Below are 26,127 nucleotides of genomic sequence, written 5' to 3'. Positions count from 1 at the left end.
TAGCCAATAATTGTTTTAGTTTCCTTTCTGCTTTATTAAATCTTTCTCTGCTTGAAATACTCTTGGAGGGAGGCACGACTTCCCTTTAGCCTGCTGCTGCCAGAGCAGGTAAGACCCCACAGCACAGGCATCCTGCCACTTGCAAGACCTGTCAAGCGCCTCACCCTGTGTTTTTGCACTGAGGGTCCAGGACCCCCGGGAAGGTTGCACGAAAACCCCAGTGAGATTGTGGTGACTCAGGCAGCTTCACTTCAAAGTGCTGCTTTGCGGTGGTATCTGTGAGTTCTGAGCTATAGGAATGGAATGTGACAGTTTCCTCCACATCCTGAACCCACCTTAAGTATTCCCTGTCGCACAGATTTTAAGATCTGCTGAGATGCCAAAAAGGAAATGAACTGTAGACTTGGACTTTGATGGAGGGGAGATGAAGGGCATGAGGGATTATAAAAATAAAAAGTTTGAGAAATACTCACCTTGCACATAGTGAACACTCAATAAACATTAAATAGCAATAATAACCTAGCCAGTAAATGAATGAATATGGCCAAATATCCCATAGTATGAATAAGAGACCACAGATTGAATCAAGTTTTCATCATAGAATTGCTATATTATGCTTCATAGCATTTTTAAGTGTACCCCAAATTTCTCACTCTATATACATCTTAGTATTCCTTTCTTTATAGTTCATTATAGTAAACAGTCCATATGAATTACTTTAGTATTTAAAATTTTTTAAGTGAAAAAATGTTAACATTGGGCTCAACTCCTTACAAACTGATACTGATCATCATATGTTAAGTGAAACTATGATAAGAACTATAATTTATTTAAAACTACCAGGTGTGTCAGGCCCTTGGTGCTTTACTTCTAGATTTGTATTAAATCATTATAGTACCCTTACAAGATAGCTATTACCACCCCCAGTTAATGTATATGGAAATGGGGCACTTCTTGGTTTTGGCTCAGGGAGGGATGGAACCCCAGGTGGGGCTCAGTGCTCAGTGTGAAATCTGTTTAAGATTCTCCCTCGACCTCTGCCCCTCCTCTCCTCTCTCTCAAATAAATAAATAAATGTTTTTAAAAAATAAAAATAAACTTAAAAAATTAATGTGTATGGAAAATTTCATTTAGAAGGGTTTAAGGAGAAAATTTAAAAGGTCTGTTATCTCTCTCAGTTTGAACAACTGAAGGCTTCATTACACGAGTCCAACAGTGTTGATCTAATAACACTCCAGAACCTTATGGCAATTTTTCTCCATGAATGTGTTCCTTTACATATGTCTACTCTGTCTCCTCAACCTGCTTCACACATTAATAGAAGAAAGAGTGTTCAGATAATGAGCTGGTGATTTTGGAGGCGCAGCCTTGGATGCCACCCATGGATGCTCTGTGCCTAGACCCCTCTTTCTTCTCCCAGTTCCCGAGGCCTGGCCTGTCTTTATGGCAGGCAAGAGGACAAGATTGCTTCTCACCTGCCTGGATCATGCAGGCCGTGTGCAAACACTTCTGGGGGCTGGTTGGTGCTGTTGAAATGCGGATTGCTCCTCGGTATGGAGTAAGGCACATTGCACATATCCGTGTCCACATCCAGCCGGAGCACTGAACCTGTGAAATCACTGAGAAATTGTAGGACAACGTTCAGTGTGTTCTGCTTCCGTTATGTATTTCACCTAAACCGAAATGTGGGGAGTTGCTCTATGGTCAAAAGAATTCCCTCCGAGACCGAAGTATTAACGTTACATCTTCCATATTGCGGGAAATGGAAGTAGGGGCAGTTTGGTTTCAGACAAGCGGCACACCGAGACGCAGCCCTCGGAGCCAGGCTGCAGCACCCTTACTGAGCCGCATCTTGCAGCTGTTCCGCAGCCTTAGCCCATGCACGCAAGGTGTCAGCCCAAGGGCGCGGGGGCTGTGTGTATCTGGGGGCGCAGTGTAAACCTCGCCCCGGATAATGCACTTTACAACTCTGGCTACGAGGCCTTCCCAAAATACCCTCCAGCATACGACTGAATTCTTCTTCTCTACTTTACAAATGCACTCATAACCAAAGTTAAATATTTAACCAAGGCCACCTAATTCAAAGATAGGTTTTGTTTGTTTGGTTTGTTTCTTTCCCCAAAGACATTTCTTGACTGACTGGCTCTGACCCCTTTTCCCTGGCTGGCTCTTAATATTTTAACATCAAGGGGAGGGGAGGGGTGTTGTTTTTTTTTTTTTTTTACCTTAACCCATCCATTTCTTCCATATCATCCAGCGTGATCATTCCATCACCAAGAATGACGTATAAAAAGCCTTCCGGGCCAAAGAGCAGTTGCCCTCCTAGATGCTTCCTGTGGAGTTCTGCGACTTCAAGAAATACTCTGGCTGTTCTCAAATCAACTTGATGGGGATTTTTTCTACATAGTGGTGAGGAAGCAACACCATAATTGTTAAAGATGGAACGTGAGCCCACCAGAAAGTAAATGGTACACAAATAGGGGAGCAGACACTTGGCATGTAAATTAGGAAACATACACTTGAAATGGATCTAATAAAAATTACTGATAAATGACATTATTTTTTGTTTCAGAAGTAGCATGTAGGCTGAAAGAGCATTGAGTGCCAAAGCTACCATTTCTCTCAATTCTCCTTAAGTACATGTGTGCGGTTTTTCAGCAAGATGGGGATTAATTGTGGTTTAATTACTGTCACCTTCACGTCTAAAATAATTAGGAAGAGATCATGAGAAAATACAGTTGAAGAATATTTATGCCGCAGGGCATTTTAGTGATACCTGGATACTGTGTATTCCACAACTCGAAGAATGTGGTCATGAGGCCCGATAGCCCACCGTTCTTGGTTGGTGGTATAAGACACATACAGCTTTCCATTTTTCTTGTAATTGGGATGGAATGCAAGGCTTAGCAGGCCTCTTTCATCTCCTCCCTGCAGTCAAATGAAAAACAAAGAATTGTGAAGTTAATTATGTTCTTTATTGTGTTTCAACTGGAACCCCAAAAGAGTCTTTCTTTCTTTCTTTCTTCTGGATAATCTTTGCCCAAACTCTTTTTTTCCTGGGCTACTGCACAAAAAAGGATTATAAAACATTTCACTTTGTAGCACTCCTTAAGGGTTAGAACAAGACAATTGTCTTGTGTGGTTATCTGTGCACAAGACCCTTACACCACTTTTGTCAAGTGATTTGTGTATGCAATCTTGGGAAGCTAGGAAGACAAATTTAAGTGCTGTGAAGAATTCTTTGCTGGGTTACTAGGTTGCTTGTAGTTCATAGAATACAAATAAAAAGGTTCATAATCAGCAGTCACTTCTAATCCAAGTCTCCCAAACCTAAAACACAGTGTGGGCTGCCAACTCCCACTGTCTTGGCAATATGTTTAGAAAACAGTTAAATTGCTTGTGTAATATGTAAACCTTTGTTTTACCCTGGAGGCATCTACATCAGTTGTCACAACGGTGGTGGTCTGTTCATCATAACTAGGTAATAAGCAGCCTTGGCCCATCTACATAGGAATGAGGTATTTTTACGTGTGTCTTTCACAGCATAGAGCTTTCTTTATAGAAGGATGGAGAAATAGGAGGAGAGCTAAAAACCAGGGCTGGCACGGGGGTGAGAGAAATACCAGAGAGGAAAGGGGACACTAAGAAATAAAAGAAAGATTCCCAAACAACTTTCTTTGTTATTGTATGAATGTCAAGGATTGTATACATTAGGCATGCCAAATGCTGTAACAATTAAAACATCATCATGTTCTTAAACAGAAAGGCATTTTATCTTTATTTTCTGCTAACTCAGCTAGATGAAACTCAATATGGTTGTAGCATTTGTTTTATCCCACAAGTAGTCTAAGAATTTCTATCATGAAATTAAAGTATCTGAAATTATCCAGATCAGAGACTAAAAGTTCAAATTCTAGTGAATCAGGGAGCGCTTTCTCTTGTAGTCTGAGGAGTTATCCAAACTGGTGAAAAACGTGACATGGAAACTGTATGAAGCAACTGCTGCTAGTACATCACTTTGCCCAGGCGATTTCATTACACACCACATCTCCTGTGGCCAACAGCTGGAACTTACCCTCAGAAGTCTTACAGGAGGGTAATAATCTCCAAACCCTGCGACTTCCTCACAGGGTATACTCAGTAATGGAAGCACCCTTATGCTCTTCTCTCCCCAGAAGAGCATGCATTACTACCAAAGCAAAGAGCTGTGTGTGGTTTGGATTCTATATAGATTGAAGAGTTTGAAGTTTTAGGCGTAAAAGCTCACTTTAAGTAAACATTGTTTGATTTATCTCTTGGATTAGATAAAAACTGCTTCAGATATATGCCATACAAAGTGGAAACAACCAAATTTTAAGAGTGTATAAATACTAAAGTGGATGCAAATCTCCCAGTACTACTACCAAAGCATTATTCAAACATCAAAAAAGTCAACCTCTCCATTTGTATGTCATAATATGCATAGTATGAATTTCAATCAAAACAATCTCATTGATGGGTATAGATCTAATGACTATGATTAATGAAAAATGAACCTCTATTTTTCAGGCCATTTTATAGTGATTTTAATATTGATTGGATGTTATTTTTTTATATCTTCATTAAACAAATATCTTTTCTTATGAGACAATGAAAGCTGGGATGCATAACTAAGGACTGCTTGCAGAAAAGCATATTTAAACCTCTTTGGCGAATGGATAAGAAAGCTGGGGGGTGGGATTTAGTTTGTGATTAATTCCTCCTCCGAATGTATTTCACTTTAAATTTTTTATTTATTTATGATAGTCACAGAGAGAGAGAGAGAGAGAGGCAGAGACACAGGCAGAGGGAGAAGCAGGCTCCATGAACCGGGAGCCCGATGTGGGATTCGATCCCGGGTCTCCAGGATCGCGCCCCGGGCCAAAGGCAGGCGCCAAACCGCTGCGCCACCCAGGGATCCTGTATTTCACTTTAAAAGCTGTGAGTGCAGGGTAAGTACTTTATGCCTACTTCACAAATATTTGTGTTCCACTATCAGAAGCTTTTGCTTAAAGTAGTTCTTTTGTAGTTTTTAAGCAAATCATCTGAAATAGAATTTGAGTTGGAAAGCAACATGGCTTAAAACTGTGCTAGCTGCTTCTCAGGAATTAGGAACGTAGAATTCATGCACTGTAGAAAGATGGGGAAAGATATTTAAATGAATCCACAAGTGACAGAAGACAATTATTCACTTTAGAGATTGACCTATCCAATGAATGAATTTGGGGGCATCATGGCATTTATTGAAGTGCCAAATATGGAAACAGAGTGAGATATTTGGATGACAAGAAAATAAATTTAAAACACAATTTTAAAAAGCCCATAATTCTGAATTTTTCAGCTTGTACATTTTGTTTAATTGTTACATATGATTTCACATTTTTAAAGTTAACTTCCAGGTACAAGGTAGTGATCTGGTTGGCTTAGATATAGGACTAATGACTCTTAAGTTATTTCTGAGAAATACTTTCATAACTATATTGATGAAAAATGTAATGTATTATATAAATATTCTAGAGTGTCTTTCAAAATTGGCTTTGTAAACTACATGGTATAACATGACTCAGGGGTTGAGAAGGGGGGATATACCACCACTGTCAGGAGTATCTATAGACTCACATTTAGCTTGAATTGGGTCTTCAGAGTTACATTGTCTATTTGAAGTATGTGACTGACGAATCATGATTTACCTCTCAAATGCAAACCTATCTTTGAGGTGTGGGCCATTTTTCAAGATCTATATGGAGAAATATGTTGATTGAGCTTAAAGGTTTAATTTTGGAGCAGCATCTATTAGAGGCTGCAATACCAGAAACACTGCCAGACATTTGAGGCCTTCAGGGCTCTCTGGCTGCTTCAACTAGTCTTCACCAGAAAACTGCCCAGCCTGAAATCTTGAGCATTGGTGCCTAGAGGCATGGCAGACCAACAGAAACCAGCTTTCCAGGCTCAGGGGAAAGCCCTGCGCTAATGTTATTGACTCTCTTCTTCTTCTCTACCCTTTCCCCTCAATTATGTGTAGCTTTATGGAATGAAAATCATGGATTCCTTCCAGAAATGTCAAATTATCAAATTGTTTCTAGTGAGCATCTGGGGAGAATGAATCTCTAGTGATTAGTTTAGCCAAGCTGGCAAAAATGGGAAAAAACAATTAATAGAATGGCAAACGGAAAAGTCATGGTCCAGGGAACCATTCCTTTCAAAAAGATATTAACTTTTAACATTATACTTTTGGAAACATTAACTAATGTCCAAAATGCTTATCCTGACTTATGTGAAAAACAGTGATTTATCAAAACATTCATATTATACCCTGTAATTCATTATTAATACTGAATCCTTGATGTGCATATTATGCTTCTGAGAAAGTATGTATGCTAGAGATGATGAGCAACAGGTAATTTACAAATAATGCTTTAGGGTTTCCTCAGTTTGAGGGTAATGCTTTTTTTTTTTTAAGTTCACTGACTGGAATGTCACCCAAGCATCATAAGGCCACCTACCACAGGACCCTTTCTTCCCTTTGCTCAGCTTTCTCAAACTGCATCAACTTCTGGGCAGTGCCATGCCAAGCTCAAATGATTTTTAAAAATCAAGTAGTTGAACGATTTGAAAATAATGTCCCTGTAGACTTTAAATTGACCCATGTTTCAGAGTAAACCATAAAACCCTCCTAGAGACTTTAAATAATTAATTAACTGCCATTCTAGTTATCATTCAGCTTTCAGGAGTAATTTCACACGGTCAACAGAAAAGAAACAAAAGCCCCAAAGAAAGAGTATTGATGACTTCGATGTGAATACAAGATCAGATCCTGTCCTATAGTTTTGGGACCAACTCTTCCCTGATGAACACATCAAAGTTCTAACCAACTGACCAAAAATATTCTTCTTTGAAGACAATGGAGGGATACATTAGAAAAAGAGACATAATAGTAAAATGGTTATATAATATACATGATATGTAATACATAGAATAATTATATTATATAAATAATTATTCTTTTTAAGATAAATTCTAGGCATAATCATTCATTATAATTTTTAAGGAAAATACTCTCTTCATACTTCCAATGTAGTTAGTCAATTTTTTTCTGATTTCAATCTTTAAAATGTGCTTTAATTTTTTTCAGGGAATGCTGACTTCTATATTTTACAAGACAAGACTGGGCAGCCCTGAACGAGAAGCATCATTTCTCTCTCTTTTTTTAAGATTTTATTTATTTATTTATTTATTTATTTATTTATTTATTTATTTATTTATGAGAGACACAGAGAGGCAGAGACAGGCAGAGGGAGAAGCAGGCTCCTCGCAGAGACCCAGATGTGGGACTCGATCCCGGGACTCTGGGATCATGTCCTGAACCAAAGGCAGACACCCAACTGCTGAGCCACCCAGGCATCCCATCATTTCTCATTTCTGCACAATTTTTCTTAGTGACCCTTTGCAAATGACTAACTTCAAGTTTGGAGTCTACAGAATGGCTTTACGGTATTGAGAAAGCAATGAAATGTAAATTAAACTAATGCAGTGCTAAGCTCAAGATGTACCTTGTTATATACAGTGTTCATAAAAAAAAAGTTTGTATTTGACATTCACTCAACAAATATTTATTAAATACCTACTATGTGTTAGGCATTATGCTTTGTACCAGGGATAAGACAAAACAATTGGTAAGAACCAATCTCTATCCTTCAGAAGCTAATAGTATATATGAAAACAGATAACGAAGTCAGATAACATAGTAAGTTTTTAGTTGTTTCACTCATCCTACCTTGTGCTGCTGATTTTTGGGTGCGAGGTTGGGAGAGAGTTAAACGTTGCTACATGGCTAGATAGACAAGTGCATGGCCCAAAAAACAAGTAGTAAACAGAATTTATATTCTGGGTAATTTTGGACACACAGGCTAATTAGCATGTTAGCACCCAAAGTTTCTCCACTCTAAAACTTGGTAAGAAAAAAGCTTGGTTTTATGAAATCGAAATTACATGAAGAATATTAGGTAGAGTTTCTGCAAACAGTAAGATCATCTTCCAGTTTATTTTATGCATAGGACACAGATATGAATCAAGACCTTGAGTCGAATTGGTGTTCTCTTAATAAGGAAGGAGTTTCTGAGAATTAATATAAGAAGAGAATGGTGATATTTTTAAAATTTTCTATAAAATATATACTTTTTTTAGGAGGCAGGTTTCCCTTATTGTCATTCATGTATCTACAGTTTGTTGTCACACACCAGGAAAGGAACAAGAGAACTAGGAAATCAATGTGGGCTCCCCCTCATGCAAAAAACATTGCTTCTCTTAGACTAGAAATTTTTGCTATTCAGAAATGAGAAATAGGTTTGTCTGAGAATTGTTAGTTCAAAGACAATACCAGATGTATTCATTTTTTGTTGTTGCTGTAAAAAAATTACCACTAAGTGGCTTGAAACAACACAAATCTATTATCTTAAAATCTGTAGGTTAGCATCCAACATGGGTCTCACTGGGCTAAAATAAATGTGTCGGTAGGGCTGTGTTTCTCTCTGGAAGCTCTAGAGGATAATCCGTTTCCTCTTCCTGTCCAGCTTCTTAGAAGCCATCTGGCACTCCTTGGTTTTGTCCTCCTCCCTCTGTCTTCAAAGCCAGTAATGGGGATGAATCCTCCTATGGCACCACTCAGACCTCCTCTGCTTTTTCTTCCACTTTTAAGAATTTATGATGCCACTGGCCTACCCAGATAATCCAGGATAATCTCCCTAGGTGTGGTCTAGCGATTCAACACCATTGCAACCTTAATTCCCCTTTGCTATGCAAAGTAACATATTCTAGGGATTAGAATGAGGACATCTTTTGGAGAGGGACATTATTCTGCCTACTACATGGATATTTTAATCTGTTTTTAAAAAAGAATCAAAAGAATTTATGACATGAGCCGTCTTGGCCATGCCCTACTGGGAGCATCCTGAAAGAGGAGACAAGTGAAGTTCATCTATAAATTCACAGAGAGATACTTAAGGGAAGCTTTGTCACAGCAAGCACTCTTTTACTGTCAGTGATGAAAGAGCAACCACCACCCTTCAAAATGAAGCAAGAACACCTTTCAGAATTGAGGAGGAGGAGGAGGAGAAAGAGAAGACTGTCAGGTAACATGTGGACATACATGAACTCAATCATGAGCAATACTTCTGTGTCAATCACAGGATGCAAAGAAGGCAAAAATTAAATGTAGACAAACCACTTCTACTAACTAGAGGATTTTAAGCTCACTATACCTGTATTACTTTGTTTTGTTCATAAGTTTCGAAACATCCTATAGAGCATTGATTTCTTCACAACTCCTGGGAAAAATGAGAAGCAATGCTTTTCAGTAGTTCCAAAAGTGTAACTTGGTCTCAGAAGGAGTCAATTCCCTGAGGATCCTGGGTTAGTTTATGGGAGGGCCTGCATCATTTGGTTCTACGGTATAATGAAAAATATATTTGTGGTCTTTGTCCTAAAGCTCCTAAAACCCCTGGAATTTCCTGAGTGACAGGAGTATCTTTTGTTATTCACAATAAACCCCTGTCAACCTTACCTGAGTCTTGGCAGACTTGGCAGTCACTTGAAGTGACTCTTGGCAGGCCCCTGGAGAGCTTCAGGATGAGGGCTGATAGCCAGAGGAACCAAAAAATGTGATTTGTGGATTGTAACTTTGAACCCCCACCCCTGCCAATCTCCAGGGAAGGAAGAGATACAGAAAGTTGAGTTCAATCATCAGTGCACAGGATTTAATCAGTCACATCTAATGATTTAATCAGTCAAACATAATAAAGCCTCCCTAAAACCCCTAAACAACAGAGTTTAGACAGCCTCAGGGTTGGTTAACATAATAAGGTGTTGGGAGGGTGGTGTGAAGCTCCACGTCCCCTTCCCCCATACCTTGCCAGATGCATCAATTCCACCTGGCTATTCTTGAGTTGTAGACTTAATAATAAACCAGTAATTGTAATTAAAGCAATTTCCTGAGTTCTGTGGGGCTTATGGGAGGCTTACGGGAACCCCTGAATTTGTAGTCAGCTAAGTAGAAATGAGGGCAGCCTGGGCACCCTCTGTGCAACTGGTCCCAGAAGTGGAGGCAGTCTTGTGGTACTGAGCCCTTAATCAGCAGTCTCTAGGCTAAATCTGGCTAGTTAGCATCAGAGCTGAAATTGATGGACACCCAGTTGGTGTTGGACACAACTGGCTGGTGTGAGAAAAAAAAAACTCTCTCACCTGCTGTCAGAAAATACTCCAGAAAAAAATCTGAGAGGTTTATTAGCCCATCCTCCTTCCTGGGGAGAAGGAGAGCTTGATCAACTCTATCAAAGAAACTGAAGTTAAAGAGTACTTGGGAAAAATTTGGTAGTTTTCCTGTCATACATATCTTACTTGGAAATTAACATTTTTATAAATTAAAAGAAATTAACATTTTATTATCCACTCTTTTGGCTTTTCTTACCTTTATTATTCTCTGAGAATGAAACAAGCCAGAATATAGTGAGGGCCAATTATAATAGTACTTGTTTTCTTCTTGTTAAAATTGCCTCTATTTTTCCAGGTTTGGCTTTTCTTTTAGATACATCTTTAACTTACTCCAATTATTCTCTTCGTTTCTTGATAACTGAATGCTCTTCAAAGCACTGTCTTGTCTCTTCAAGGCCTGATTTTTGCCTAATTATATTCACCCACTCTTCTAGTTCTTCAAGAACCTATATACAATTTTCAAATTCTTGCAGTACCCAAGCTCACCTCTACCACACTCCCCTGACAAAGAGATCTGTCCTGCTTCAAAGTAAGTTGGAGAGCTGTTGCTGGACACCCAACAATTCGGAATTTTTAGGAAGTATTTTAGGAAGTGTATGATTTCTCTTATGTAGCAATTGATCCATGTCAAATCTGTGTTTAGGACTCTACATTTTATCTTCTGATGCAAATGCAAAAACAGACTTGAAAAGTACAAATGGCAGCTATTGTGGATGAAAATCACTAGACCTCTAGCTTTCCTCAACAATTCTCTTCCCCACTCTTTTTAAACATAAGCCATATAGATCAGTCATGCTGGGTTTAAGTTACAACCTACACAGAATAAAGTTATTAGAAGTGGTTCTTTTCTAGAAATCCAGCTTCCCAGTTGCTCCTTATCCCAAATATCAATGTTCTTTTGATATCTCACATGTACGGGGAAAAACATAAACATACTCATTTACATACTTAAAAACTATTATGGCCATAATAGTATATGTATGTATATATATTTGATTTATTTTCCATAAACTTTCTATTTGTCAGATGGAATGAAATCTCATATTTCTATCTTCCCCTAAGCTTTTTACCTATTTGAACTGTGTTTTTTGATACAGTATGGCATGTTAGATAGTGGACTGACTTGGACCTTTTCCTTTGTCCAGGCAGTGTTGAGCTGCCATAGAACCTGTAATAGATGCTGTGCAAGGAATCCAGTATGATACCAGGGAATGGCTTGAACACTGGGGACTATTTGTTTCAAAATGTGTCAAAGGATAGTAATATCTGTGATATTCCAAATTTCAGTTTTTCAAAACATCTTCTCTAAAGGAAAAAAAATGCTTCATTAAAATTGTGTGAAACACCTATTGGAAATAGCAAAATAATAAAACTACAAAAAGTATAAATTCTCAAAAGCAAAATACTGGCCCTAAACACTTTTTGAAGAAAGAAAATTTATAGAGATGTTGGAAGCATCTAGAGAAAGCAAAGCTTTTATGCTATGTGTTTAGGTGACATAAAAATAAATTAAGAGTTTGACAAAAACTATAAGAATATTCATGGGAATTAAAAATGAATAAAAAAGATAATTTAGAAAAGTTTTGTAGCTACACTAAACTTTGCTATTACAACTTAGAGGCTTAATACTCATTAGACCTTACATTTGAAAAAGCATACATTTCTTGACCAAACTGTAAATGGATAAAATATTGGGCAGCCACCTTGTTAGACACAGCAAAATGTCAGATACGTAAATTAGGAACTAGATCATTCTCCACTAGCCTGTAAGCTTCCTGAAGGCAGGGATTTCTGATCTTTCTGGTATCTTATGAAGAATCTTATCCAGAGTCGAAGCCTTGTTCTAAAAGATAACTACTGAATTCTTACTATGTGCCTGAGACCATGCTAAGTAATTTGCAAGCATTATCTTGCTTAAACTTTATAAAAACTTTAGATTTTGACACTATTTTGTCATTGTCTTTATTTTCTGGATAAGGATGCAGAGGCATAGAGGAATTGAGTAACTAGCCCTAAATGAACAATCAGAAGTGGCAAAGCAGAGACTGTCTGTGATTGGAGGACAAATAATGTAAACTATTATGTTACACTGCCCCACCAACTATTTCCTAAATGAAGAAATGAACAAACAATGGATAGATTGTATTTCTTCATCAGTACCCATTGTTCATGGCTTGAGGCATGACTGAAATGGTCTTAACTTTCTAAAGCTTTATGAGGGAATAAAATGAAGGTTATGTATCAGTTATTTTAACACAAATGTTAACCTGGTTTTAGGGCAATGTGCTGATAAATTGACTATCTGGAAAAAAAATTCCTGATTTGTGTATATTTCCATGGTGTGAGTACTCCCACCGTGGCCAATTTCAAACTGGCAACTTGATGTCACTGACTGGTATGTGAAGAGATGAACACAATTAGCTCCCAATGACTACCATTGTTGAATACTTCTATTCTCCTTCAAACCTCTTTTATTATTTCACTCCATTATATTGTGCTTTCTATTTTCTCCTGCTTTAAAATTTTAATGTACCTGTCCCTTTCAATGTGAAGCACCAAATATTTTTGTGAGTTAAGCAGGGGTTTAAAATAACTAAATACATCATTATTTAAACATGAGGGAGGAGGTATTTCTTACTGGATTTTTATTCATTTTATTATTCATTTATTATTCTTCTTACTGGATTTTTAAATGAAACATACATAAAAACTAACATACCACCAAAAAATAGAGCCAAACACTCAAGAATCCTTTCAAGGCGTTTACTTGGTTATTTAATGAGGCAAGTAAAAACTTTTTAGTAATTATCTTTCCTCCCTCTCATAAGGTTGCTTAGATAATCAAAGAATGTAAAATCACTTTGTAAATTCCAACAGGCTCTTTGAATAAAAAAAAGCTACTGCAAATAGATAGAGGTCAGAGCCATCCTCAAATTCAACGGGCCTGTAAAATAGTGAAGGTTTTAGAAGGTAATGTTATTTTGAAACACAGAATGTGTTTTATTTTAATCAGATGAGGAATACATTTAAATTATGTACAAGAAGTATTATCTTGCTGCCTACCATTCAAAGAACTTTTAGACTTCAGAAAATTACAGGAATGGAAAGGCACATTTATACTTATATTTAGCACCAAGCTCAGCACATAGTTTTGATAAAGATCATTCCACATCTTTTCAAATGGCTGAAACGGCTTATTACCAACGGCTTATTAATAAATGATTTGCAAGACCGGAGGTAACCTGATTTTATCTTTGAGTTGAAACATACATACTTTGGCCACTGTGGAATTATTATTATAATTATTATTTTTTTCTTAGTTAAAAAATACATATAGTATTCATATACTCTAAAGTTAAACATAGAGTGAATTTTTAGAAATCAAGTCCAACATTTGAGTGTTCTCTAATGATACTGATGCAAATCATAAGCATCTCTCCTCTATACTAAAAACAAACTATATCTAAAAATACACTTCCAAGATCTATGACAAACACAAATGCATTCTTGATATTGACAAACAGCTGTGACAGTGACCTCAGAGCAATATTGAATAGTACAACACATTTATCTGAATAAAAGATACTGAATTTAGATTCAAATTTGCATATTCAATTAAAGTAAGGGAGAATTTAAGATTATTCAAAAAGTGTATTAGACAATGCACATCCATTCAAAAATATACATATGCCCAAAGATTAGGTGATGCTATAGAATAAAGGAAATATTTATGTTTGGGGAGTTTCATTTTTCCATCTCATACTCTCTCAAAGATTTCCTTTATAGGATCATTCTTAAATATATTATTTTTAAAAATTATTAAGTTGGTAAGTATTGGCAAATCTTGTTAGTAATTTCTACAAAGCCCCCAAATATATTTTACTTAATGAGTAGGAAAAAGTAGATGTCCTTCTATTGTCTTGCAGCTTGGAAATATCTTTCTTAGAATGACTTGGTCTATGATAATGAAGAATAATTTTCATTTTATTAATTAAGGTCTTAAGAAAATTAATAGTTCTTATGTTTGTAAGAATAAAAGTAAATTTTTATGGAATTATTAGGAATATTAAATGTTTAATTGGAAAACTTATGAAATAAAATGGATTAATACAATCTCACCATCCTTAAAGCTAAAATCTTTGAGGCATAAAGTCTGACCATTTTGTTTTAAACATTAAACCTAGAAATATAAAGCATGCTTCCTTGATAGTTTTATCTGGTCTATGCCTTTATAGTTTGAGAAGTCCTTTTTGTCCTGTCAGAAAATGGAAGATTCAGGGTCCTTTCAATAAAAGAAAATCACAATATTAAAAATAAATGCTTAACTACAGGAAAAGGTACAAAGTTGTTTTTAATGAATTTGACCTCTTGCTTTTATCAAATTTGTTGTTTATGATGTGTGGCTAATATGGTGGTCATGCAGCTAAAAGCATTATCCTCACATCATTATATAGAAATATAACACTCGGATTCTTGAGTTTCATAGCCATGTTTCACTGCTTTTGGCCATTATATATTTCCTATTGTTACTCTAAGAACTCAAATTGACTTATATGAGAACAAACATTAAACGATTAAGTAAGATTATTGCTTTGAAAAGAGACCTTGAAAAAACCCCCAACCATTTAGACCACCAAGGAACACTAATAAATTTAAGAAAATATGAGGTTTCTTCTATGTGACTTCTCTTCAAAAGTTATGCAATAGATTACTGCAACCTCAAGGTCATATAAAAATTATGGTACTTTAAAAATTATTTTCTGAGTAGGGTTTGTATTCACATGATTTATATGTCAATTAAACTCGCAATTTATCAAAATGGCAAAATCAAATTCTTTGAATTGTTGATACTTTTATTAATTACTATCTTGCAAAATGATCAAATGCAGAATTCTGGCAACACTAAAAGACTAAAAAGTGATCAATTAAAACATTTTTATATTGAAAAACCATCCTTATTCCAAAGTATCATTAGCTTCAAATCAACATTTAGAAAACAAACTTTTGCTATGTGTCAGATATCCAAATTCAGCAGCTCTTTTTGGTGTTTGACATATTACATATCTATACTAATTCTGAATAAAAGCAATTGATATATACTTCTGAAAAATGCATACTTAACGTTAAATTATGTAACAATTTAAAATATAAATTTTTGCAGTCCCATGTTTTCTGTAATCAGGAAAGTATAATACTATTTCATTGGGATGGAATAAGTGTGGAACCATATATTATAATATATAGATACGTATAATATACATAGATACTTATAGGTATCCAAAAAATCTGAAGTCCACATTAAAAGACAGGAAGCCAATTATAAAATCATGAAGGAAGACTAAAGGGAGGGCTTGGATATCTTAAGTTCAAAAAAGAAAAAAAAATCTGCGAACGCATACACATACATGAAGAACAATGCTTGTTATTGCCTCAAACATATGAAGACCAATCTTAAGGAGGACAATGTCTGTCTGTCCCCCTTTTCCATGCAAGTGTCACAGTAGGGCAGTGTTCCATGCAAACGAAGCTCTGTTCTCTACAATTCTTAATACAATGACAAATTTACTTTAAATATCTAGGATAATATAGCTTTGGGCCAAAAGACAGAATTTGGGGAAACTTCTGATATTCAAACTGCATAAGATTATGTTCTTAGTGAACTGAGGTAAGAGCCAAGGAGTGAAAGACGGATCAGAGTTTTTTAATGTTTAGAATTCAACATATGTAGCAATTTGGACAAAACTGATGGCATGCAAATGCTTCCCATTTTAATGCACAGAATCCCCATGCAAAGAAACGTTTCTGGGTCTAAATCAAATTAAGTGTTTATAAAGGTTCCACCTTCCTGACTGACGGCATCCACTCTCTTCAATACCTGTAATGTCATTACCACTTATCCTCACTTACTGCCCAGCCCTTACTGAGATTCCCAGCACCCCATTCAGTCATCAGGGGTAAATATGGTAAGCCAGTTGCTTCCATGTCATGGTACATCAAATTCCTACTCATTCGTGTTTAAGAGCATGAGCTCAGGGGTTCAGATTGCCTGGGTTTGGAACTTGGCTGCTTCACTTGTTAGCTTTTTGACTTAACCTCTCTGTGTCTCCGTTTAATCAACTTCAAAGGACACTTTCTGTCTCCTAGGTTGTCCAGGAGGTAGTTAAGGGAGAGGTGTAGAGTGGGCCCTTACAGGCAGTTGATACTCAGTAAAGTGAGCCACTGTTACTAGATGCCATGGCTGGGGCTATTTTATTCTAGTTGGAGAAGGACACTTTAAACAAGTAAGCTCTCAAATTAATACATAATTAAATTTTGAAAAGGACTACAAAAGAACAGGGTGTTCAGGGAGAGCATATCAAGGGGAATCTAATTTAGACTAGGGGGCCAGGGAAAGCTTCTGTGAAGATGTACATTCAAGCCAAGACTTCAGGGAGGACAGAGAAAGAGAGGGAAGAAAAGTCCAAGGAAAGAACAGTATCTCCCAGAGAGAAACTATCGAGTTTAATTCTTGAGGAAAAGAGAAATGCGAGGGAAGAGCACAAGAGTAGAGACACTCTCCCACATGTGCCCTCTGGCCATGGGAGTGTTAGGTGTCTGAGGGCACAACGTTAATGGAGTGGAACAAATGAGGGTTCTTCGATGTGAGAGGCAGGCTTGAATCCTTGCCTTGCGACTTACAGGCTGTTTGACTCTGGGAAAGTAATAGAACACCCTTGAGCTTCAAGGTTTTTTTCTACTTAAATGAATTACAACTTCTACTTCACAGGGCTTCTTTTTAAATGGCAAATACACAAAATAAAAGTTTACAGTTACTAGCACTCAGCTGGCACCTATTCGATGCTCACTAATCAGCTCTTTTCTTCCTCATGCTAGAGGGCAGAGAGGTGGGCTTATGGTTCATGTAGACAGCAGAAGGCAACTGGAATACTATCCTTAAATGTAAGGGAGGATTCAGAGTTGGAGATTATTACCAAGGATGAATAATCATTCATTCATTCATTGATTATTCTGTCAGAAATATAACCTCAAACTAAGATGCCACTTTTGAAAAGTAAAAGGTCAGCTTCAAAAGAGAGGATTGAGGCACCTGGGTGGCTCAGTCAGTTACGCATCTGACTCTTGGTTTTGGTTCAGGTCATGATCTCAGGATTTTTTCATTTCAATAGGGAAAACTATTTTTTCTACTTTGATGGTTTCAAGTGGAAAACTGCAGTTAGATGAAATGTTTGATATTTTTTCCTCATTTGATGGTGTGTGTGTGACAAGTGACTTTAAGGGTGAGGGCCTTGAAAGGGGCACTGATGAGAACAATTGGTTTTCTCATTTGCAGTAAAGCTGCTTGTTTTAATGTATATTTGTAATTACTTGAAATCAAATAAAGGAACCAATTTATAAAGGGCTTCTTATATATGAAATCTCAATTTACATAGGCTCATTCACTTATATAAGATACTAATATGTGATGTGTGAATATTAATAAAGAAAATATAAACACAAACACATTAACAAAAACTATAAAGATATTTTAATAATTATTGTAAATGTAAAAAAAGTAAAATTCTAGAAACAGCAGTTGATCAGCTAAGTTTTGGACACATATATCATCAATATTAAGAAACTACTTTGTTCTTCTCATTTTTTTAAAAAAAGATTTTATTTATTTATTCATGAGAGACATAGAAAGAGGCAGAGACACAGGCAGAAGGAAAAGCAGGAAAAAAAGAAAAGAAAAGAAAAGCAGGCTCCCCTGCAGGGAGTCTGATGTGGGACTCGATCCTGGGACTCCAGGATCATGCCCTGAGCTGAAGGCAGACGCTCAACCACTGAGCCACTCAGGCGTCCCTGTTCTTCTCTTTTTTTTAAGTATTTCCAAACACAAAATATATTGCCTTTTATATTCCACCTATAAGCCTGGATTTTGGGAATCAGGAATGCAGGAAATGTGAAATTACTTATCAGAATTAATATGCATGATATAAAACTTTTTTTTTAGATTTTTTTAAATTTACTTATTCATGATAGACACACACATAGAGAGAGAGAGAGAGAGGCAGAGACACAGGCAGAGGGAGAAGCAGGCTCTATGCTGGGAGGCCGACACGGGAATCGATCCCCAGACTCCAGGATTGCTCCCTGGGCCAAAGGCAGGCGCCAAATCGCTGAGCCACCCAGCGATCTCGATATAAAACTCTTAAAGAAAATTTTTGTCTTACTCTTATAACCAAAATGTAAGGTCCTGATGATGTAAATATTAGAAATCCAGTATCTGGAAGCCCACATTCTTATCACTATAATAATAAAGTAATTTATTCCTTTTATTGAAAAACTAGCAATCTTTCCATTGCATGATAAACAGCAGACTATCACAGAAACATGTGAGATTGTCTAGAGAACTCTCAAATGTACGGTGAATATTATTTTGTATAATACCATATATCATTCCAGAACAGTCTAGAAGCAGGAAATGGCCCAAGACAGAATTGCCTTCATTAATGCTGGAGTAACTTGCATCAGTGCTGGAGTAACAGTGCAATGGCATCTGTCCATTGCACTGGTCAAAACACAGATAAAGCTAAGGTTCCTTTGAACCAAGTAATTTTCTAATACAGGTTAAAATGGAGTTAAGAAAAGCATGGACAGGATAAAGGATGACTCATTGTTGTTCTTTAGCTATGAAAGTTTTTGTTTCTATTGGCTGTGTCAGATGATTAGAAAGGCTATACCCCACTTCTTTCATGCAGGTTTATGAAAAATCCAATTATTTTACTTGTCTTCTTAAAACATTAATGAAACTTTCTCACTCTCATCACCTAAAGAACTAGTCCAAATTACTTAACAGGAAACACAAGACCAATCACAAAGCAGTCCTAATCTTTTTCTCTGGCCTCAACATCTTCTGCTCTATCTCATTTTCTTCCAATTTCAGCCAGTCAACTTCACATCCTGATGCCTTTACTCTTGGGTATTCCCTCTGGTTGGAAGACCACTGCCATCCAGTTGCTCTGGAGGAATGTACTGATCTTTAAGTTCCAGATCCAGCTCTTCTACAAAGTATTCTCTGACTCCAGAGTTCAACACACCTCTCTCTTTTCTACCTAGTACTTTCTACATATTACCAGAACACCACACCACACAACATCACCATCGTATCATTTGGTGTTGATTGTACCTACCAGTCTCCTTACACCATAAAGAAGTCTTCAATGGAAGTCAAGTCTTATTTCTTTTTTACTGTACCCCAGCACTCAGCCCATGACTGATATCTAATTGGCACTCAACTATATGTTGATTATATGAAGACTATAAGACCTATAGCTCTATCCTATGTATTATGTGTATCTCTACCCTATACTCTTTTAAGACTTAATTGTATCAAATAAATCATTTAAAGAGATTTATTTAGGGAATGTATGACTTCCACTTGGTATGAATAGGACAAAGAAGCTTATTGGTAACATATATGATAAATAGTTATGAAAAGCTTTTCTCTGATACCAATAATAGGCTATAAAATACTAGTCTAAAATTGTTTTTTGAGTTGTAGGCTAAGTGAAGCAGTAGTTCAGACAAAAATAAAAGGTAATTATTTCCCATTATGAGTTTTAACAAATTTTGTGCTCTACTACCATGTTGTTTTTTGGGATAAATGGGTAAAAGACAACTAATGATAATATAGTAGTCCTGGAATCACTTCCTAGGATTAATGTCACTAGAAAACATAAGGCAAAGTATTAGGGAGTAACACTAGACAATTTGTTTTTCCTTATAACTACTTGTCTAGAGCTTCAGAGCACAAACACCAATAAAAGTCAGTCATCATTATGATGTCATTCTCATAATTTCCTTAGAAATAAACTAGCGAGTACAAAAAATATTTATAATGTACGACATCATCTATGTGCCTTTCCATTGCTTAAACTTTGGGTTATATTTAGTGAGGTTTCCTGTTTGTTACAAAGAACACCTTCTGGGTGAAATAAAATACATTAATAAAAGTTTTCTGAAGTTAAACTATCTTTTCAGATCACATATGTGCAGGTGTAGCTTAAACACTATGATCTGAGACAACTGTATGACCTAACCTGGCGTATTAGGAAAATAGTTTTTCATTTTTGCAACACAAATTCTTTGGAAGGAATTTATCTGTATTTTTGGAAGGTATTTATCTGAAATCATTGAAATGATTTCAATATTTAAAACCAGCTCCCAAATGTTATCTGCATAGTGGTGTGGCATGGGCTCTGGATGACATTAGCAACACACCAACCTTTATGGAGAAATGAGTGCTCCAATGACATTTATAGTTAAGAGTTTTTGATGCTCCCACTGTAAACCCATCAAACGTCTATGCCCTTTACCCACATTCAGTTTACAAGTAATTACATCTTGCAAAGAATAGGAGATACAAGAGAATTGAGAAGTTTTGTCTGTATGAGGATGAATTTTCAACCTCTATTCTTGGCATATAACTTCCTGGATGATGCATTTCCTCACTTCCCACTCTACAAGTGTTTCATCTGGCAGAGTTAATTAATATCTACCATTTTACCTAGTTTCTTTGACATTTAACATGCTCCCCATGACATGTGCCTTTTGGAGTATAAAATGGACTTAGGAAAACAAAAGAACAAAAGACCTTGGGTTTCTTTAAATAAATTAGAAGGGCATAACCCTTCCCCATAGTTCTAATATTTAGACTCTCAATTTATTTTGGCAGAAAAATCAAACTTCCCACTCACTCAGGATAGGGGTAGGCTTATCTCACCACAGGTGAACCTTTTCCCTAATACCTGCAAGAGCATTTTCACCTGTTAGCTGCTTACGACTTCAAAAAAAAGAATCTATAATTAATTCTACAGAAGGGCACTCTGTCAGCCAGCATCAAACTGGGACTCTTCTAGCAAGCCACACTTAGTTTCCTTTACAATTTATACTGCTTAAGGCCAGATCAAATGGAGCCATTTTTTCTGCTTCAACAAGTTAGTCCAAGGTTGGCCTTTACTTGAAAACAGGCTGCTTGGCGCAGGAACTTGCTAAGTGTAGCTTTCTATTAGTTTATTATGTAATGGGCGAGAAGATAGTCTTATTGGAAATCAGTGCTGATTCTGGAACAAAGTTTTTTCCAAATGTTCACAGATTGGATCTTAGACAGTTACTGAATGAATTTTGCACAACTACCAGAGTCAGCATGAATTTGAACCGTAGTTCTGTCATTTACCAGATACATATCATTTATAAGATTATGTAACTTTTCTGAACACGAGTTTTCTTACCTATAAAATAGGAAAATAATGCCCAGATTATAGGACTATTGCAAGGATTAAATGGAAGTGTGTTTTGTAACATCTCTGAAATGTAGTGGATTTTAAAAAGGTGCATCCCCTTCTCTAAACCAAAGGTATGTAGAAGACTGGCTGTATAAAAGATGAATTTGCCAGAGACTATATTAAGCCCCTTGATTTGTTTGGCCAGTGTTATCTGAAGGGTCATACTTTACATTAAGTAGCTGTCCTTCTCTACCCCAAAGCACTCTACTTTTATGAAAGCAATGTTTATTGCAATGTCACTAGGCAGGTCACATGGAGAGAATATTATTACGACATTGAAGGAGACATAAGTAGGATTACCTGCTATATTATTCAGTTGCAACCAATGGATGATAAGAGGACTGGCTAAATATAACAATTATATAGAATGACAAAGCTGTGGTATATTACCAAAGAATAAATCACCCTTGCCCTGAAGACCTGATCGTCTATTTTAAGCCAATCTATCATGGAGCCTAAGAAATAAAGAGTAATGTCTTGAACAATAATAATTTGGAAAGAAATCCAGGCTAAGCATCTTTCTTTTCAGTGTTTTATGATTTCATACATATTCTGAGAAACTTTGCGTCCCTGTGACTGTTGAGCCAGACTAAAGTCTATTGGGAAGCTCTGACAACCACACAAGCTGTTTTGCCGAGAATGCCGTGGCCTTATGACAAGCCTTATGACAAGCCAGTAAATAGCTCTACTATCTCATTCCTTTGTTCCCTTCTTTCCACTCAGAATCATTTACACCTTTAATAACCTTTTAATAGTCTATGTGAAGTCTGTAACTTACTAGTATAAATTATCAGAAATTTTATTTTTAAGTACAATTTAATTTGGATAAGCAGAGAGCAAATGTCTTCCCAATAATTTCTTTTAAGAATATTTCCTACTTTTATTTTGTTTTCAATATTTGAACACATCTTTAATTCCCCATCCCCCGCCCCCCCATTCTAACTCCAATAGCATCTTTAACCCAAGACATCTTACTCTTTTAGAAAGATACACTTAATGCACTCAGGATCACGGATAACAAAATTTTGCATTTTAACCAGCCTTTTTCCTTGAACAACTTTTATGCTGTTTTTACTGATTCTTTTTTCTACTGATTTTTTTAAACCTTGCAACATTTCCCCAAAGACTGCTTCTCACTAATTTCCTGGCTCTTAAAAATTCCTTTTCTTTAAGTTTGGTGTCATAATAATACTTCTCAGAGCCTCCAGGGAGGATACTGAACTTAATTATATTATGGCCACTGTAATTTGGTGGGTCAGCCACACTTACTTCCTTAACCAATTCACATGCTACTCAAGGCTAAACCAAGAGTAACCTCTCTTTATGCTTCAGCAACAAGCTGTTCCAAGAAAGCCGTTGTTTATAGTATTGAGAAACTGTTCCTCCAAGCCACATCCCAGTGTAATGTTCAGTTGGCAAAAAGAAGGTTGTATGTTGTTCAACACGGAAATCTGCCTCATTTGACCACCCAAGAGGGCAGCAAAAATAAGTCACCTAGTAAAGGTGGTCTTTTTATACAAAGGTCAAACAGAACTTTACTGGAAACTTTGGGTGGACTGGAAAGTCCTGGCTGAATATAGTGAACTGCATAATTTAACATGTGCTCAAGTTTTACTGTATAAGTGAAGCTTATTCCAAGATTGATGCATGCTTGATCATATTTTTTCTTTAAGAAACTGATTTAAAAAAGAAAAAAAATGAAACAAGATTCCTTGTGCAAGATATTATTTCCTAATCCTGACACAAGCCTAGATCAGCCCCCTTCTTAGTCCTGTTTTTTTTTTTTTCTTTTATTGGCAATTGTCTGTAGTGACAGCCACCTGCTTTTCCTGCTTTTCTTGATGACTGCAAGGAGAAGACACTAGAGAAGTAGGAGAGCAAAAGAAGGAGGCTTGGTCTTTGTGTTGCTTGCATCAGGCACAAAATACTGGGTTAAAGTTAACTGACATTATCTCAATTTTTAAAACACTTTGTTTTTAGTCATTTTATTGCCATTATCAAAGTCATTTTTATGCCTATTTTATGTAAAGAGTTAGTGATCGGGTATGGTATAGTCAAGGACATTTTGTAACTTTAAAATAATGAAATTTTAGGGTGACCATTTGTCCTGGTTTGCTTGGCTACAGTTCTGGTCTATGTTCTTATAAAATCAGGAGGCTCTCCTTTCACTCGCAAAAATATACCAGTTTGGGGATGCCTTGTGGCTCAAATCTGCCTTTGGCTCAGAGTGTGATCCCGGGGTCCTAGAATCGAGTCCCACATCGGGCTCCCTGCATGGAGCCTGCTTCTCCCTCTGCCTGGGTCTTTGCCTCTCTCTGTGTCTCTCATGAAAAAATAAATAAAATCTTTTTTAAAGAAAGAAAGAAGGAAAGAAAGGGTGACAACTTGTCATCCCAACTGGTATTTTTTAGAAGATTGATCATTCATTCATTCATTCATTCATTCATTCATGAGACACAGAGAGAGAGGCAGAGCCATAGGCAGTGGGAGAAGCAGGCTCCCTGTGAGAAGCCCGATAAGAGACTTGATCCCAGAACCCTGGGATCACACCCTGAACCAAAGGCAGACGTTCAACCACTGAGCCACCCAGGCACCCTGTCACCCTTACTTTCATACCTATTTCATCTGCTAAACATGAGTAAAGGGGGAAAAATTTAAAAGTATGCTTTTAGATAAAAGTATAGGTTTTGTTTAGTAAATGATTCCAAAGGCTGGCATATAGGAAGATGACATCAGTATGGTCCCTGTCTTCTAGGACCTTATGGTCTACATGGAGAGATAATGGCAGTGTAATATGGTTAGTCTTACAATAAAGGATGTAACTCACAAAGAATGTTCTTAGGCTATTTTGCAGAGAGCAGAAGGATGGAATTATATATAGACAATATAGACAATGTTCCGCGGTTAATGGAAGAAAGCAGCAGCATATCCAGGGGTCAAGACAACACATTTAGGATCTGAGACATGTATAAAATCCCAAGGTGTGCCAATGACTGATGGAAATCCAACATAAGTCATTTAGAATAGGAAATAGCAGAATGCAATCAAAAGCACCTATATATTTTCTTTTCAGTAGTGCTATACATAGAACACTTAAAAACAGTTCTAGGTAATGGTGTCTTAAACAGTGAAAAACTCTAAGAAATATAGACCATAAAAAATCAGGTTTTTCAGATAAGACTAAAATGTGCATTTAGACAAATACATGAGCTTTTTAAAGATACCCCTAATTTTGTTAAAATATTGTACAAGTGATATTCTAGTGGTCTTTAAAGATTTAAAGCAACATAACTTCTCAGAGAGGAGTGTACTGAGAATAACTAATTGATCATCTAAATTTGAGGTCAGTCAACTTTTTTGTAATGGGCAAAACAGTAAATATTTAAGGTTTTGTGGGTTGTAAAAGCTCTGACAACTACTCAATTCTACTGTAGGAGCACAAAAGAAGCCACAGATAATATGTAAACAAATGGTATGGCTGTGTTCCAATATAACTTTATTTATAAAAACAGGCAGCGGGGCAGATTTGGTCTGTAGTTTGCCAACCCCTAATCTAAGTGATTATTATATAGTATGCCTTAAGTATACTGTACTCTGGCCTACAAACTATATAATATCCACATATGTTGATAGTTGGTATAATATATTACATACTTTAAATTCAATTATTTAACTATAATCTTAAATTTATTTTCCAAGAACCAACCATTGAAACCACAGTGATCTTTTGTTAATATTTTAACACTACTAAAACAAAAAGAAATGATGTGATTAGCTCCAGTTTTTTAACAATGGGTCTCCTTTTACATTCCAAAACTCATAAGTATATCATACTTATTCTTTATTTCTTCTATAAAAATGAAGAATAGAGTAAAAGCATTCACTTTGGACATTTATCCTAAGTGAGGATAGAGACTGAAAAGTATTTTATCTCTGTTCAGTCTGATCCAACTTCTTTAAGAAGAAAATGAGGAACGTCACGTTGCATATGAATAGCCTAAGCAAATTAATAAACCTTCAAAATTCTTAGACAAGAACATAACCCCCCTGCCCCCCCCCCCCCCCCCAAAAAAAAAAGGATGCCTGCATGGCTCAGTTGGTTAAGCATCTGCCTTCAGCTCAGGTCATGATTTCAGGGTCCTGGTATCCAGCCCATGTGCGGCTCTGTGCTCAGTGGGGAATCTGCTTCACCGTCTCCCTCTGCTCCCCACCCCCTTTGTACTCTCTGTCTCTCAAATAAATACATGAAATGAAAGAAGAAAAACACCTTAAAATCCTGAGATCTGACAATGGAGTATAATTCTGGAAGTTACTATGTTAATGTGGGTCAGATTATAAAACTAGAGATTTGTTTCTCAGGTTTCACATTTCTTTTTATTTCTTCCTCTTTGAACCCCAAACATTCTCAAACTTGCTTAACATCAAAATCTGCACTTAAGAAAAGAGCTAAAGTATCACTAAACTAAAAACACTGGTAAGGTTAAGTCAGTTTTCTCAGGGCCATTTGCATTTTAAG

At 36.5% G+C, this 26,127-nt stretch overlaps 1 protein-coding gene across 6 annotated transcripts in view; it reads right to left on the bottom strand.

Annotated features, from left to right (window-relative positions):
* Positions 1–26,127, bottom strand: part of HHIP (hedgehog interacting protein) — a 92,395-nt gene that overhangs the window by 32,840 nt on the left and 33,428 nt on the right. For all 6 annotated transcript variants that reach the window (XR_011994965.1, XR_011994966.1, XM_026018140.2 and 3 more), the window contains exons 5-7: positions 2,777–2,928; positions 2,226–2,399; positions 1,476–1,619 (exon numbers count right to left, since the gene is read on the bottom strand). Coding sequence is in view for 4 of the 6 variants with exons in the window: in XM_026018140.2 (XP_025873925.1) it covers positions 1,476–1,619; positions 2,226–2,399; positions 2,777–2,928 (470 nt within the window). In the remaining 2 variants the exon portion in view is untranslated. The remainder of the gene's footprint in view (positions 1–1,475; positions 1,620–2,225; positions 2,400–2,776; positions 2,929–26,127) is intronic.

Source organism: Vulpes vulpes, chromosome 10 (genome assembly GCF_048418805.1).
Source record: "Vulpes vulpes isolate BD-2025 chromosome 10, VulVul3, whole genome shotgun sequence".
NCBI lineage: Eukaryota > Metazoa > Chordata > Mammalia > Carnivora > Canidae > Vulpes > Vulpes vulpes.
The sequence above is the reverse complement of the archived record's forward strand: the minus strand, read 5'-3'. Positions and strand labels throughout refer to the sequence as shown.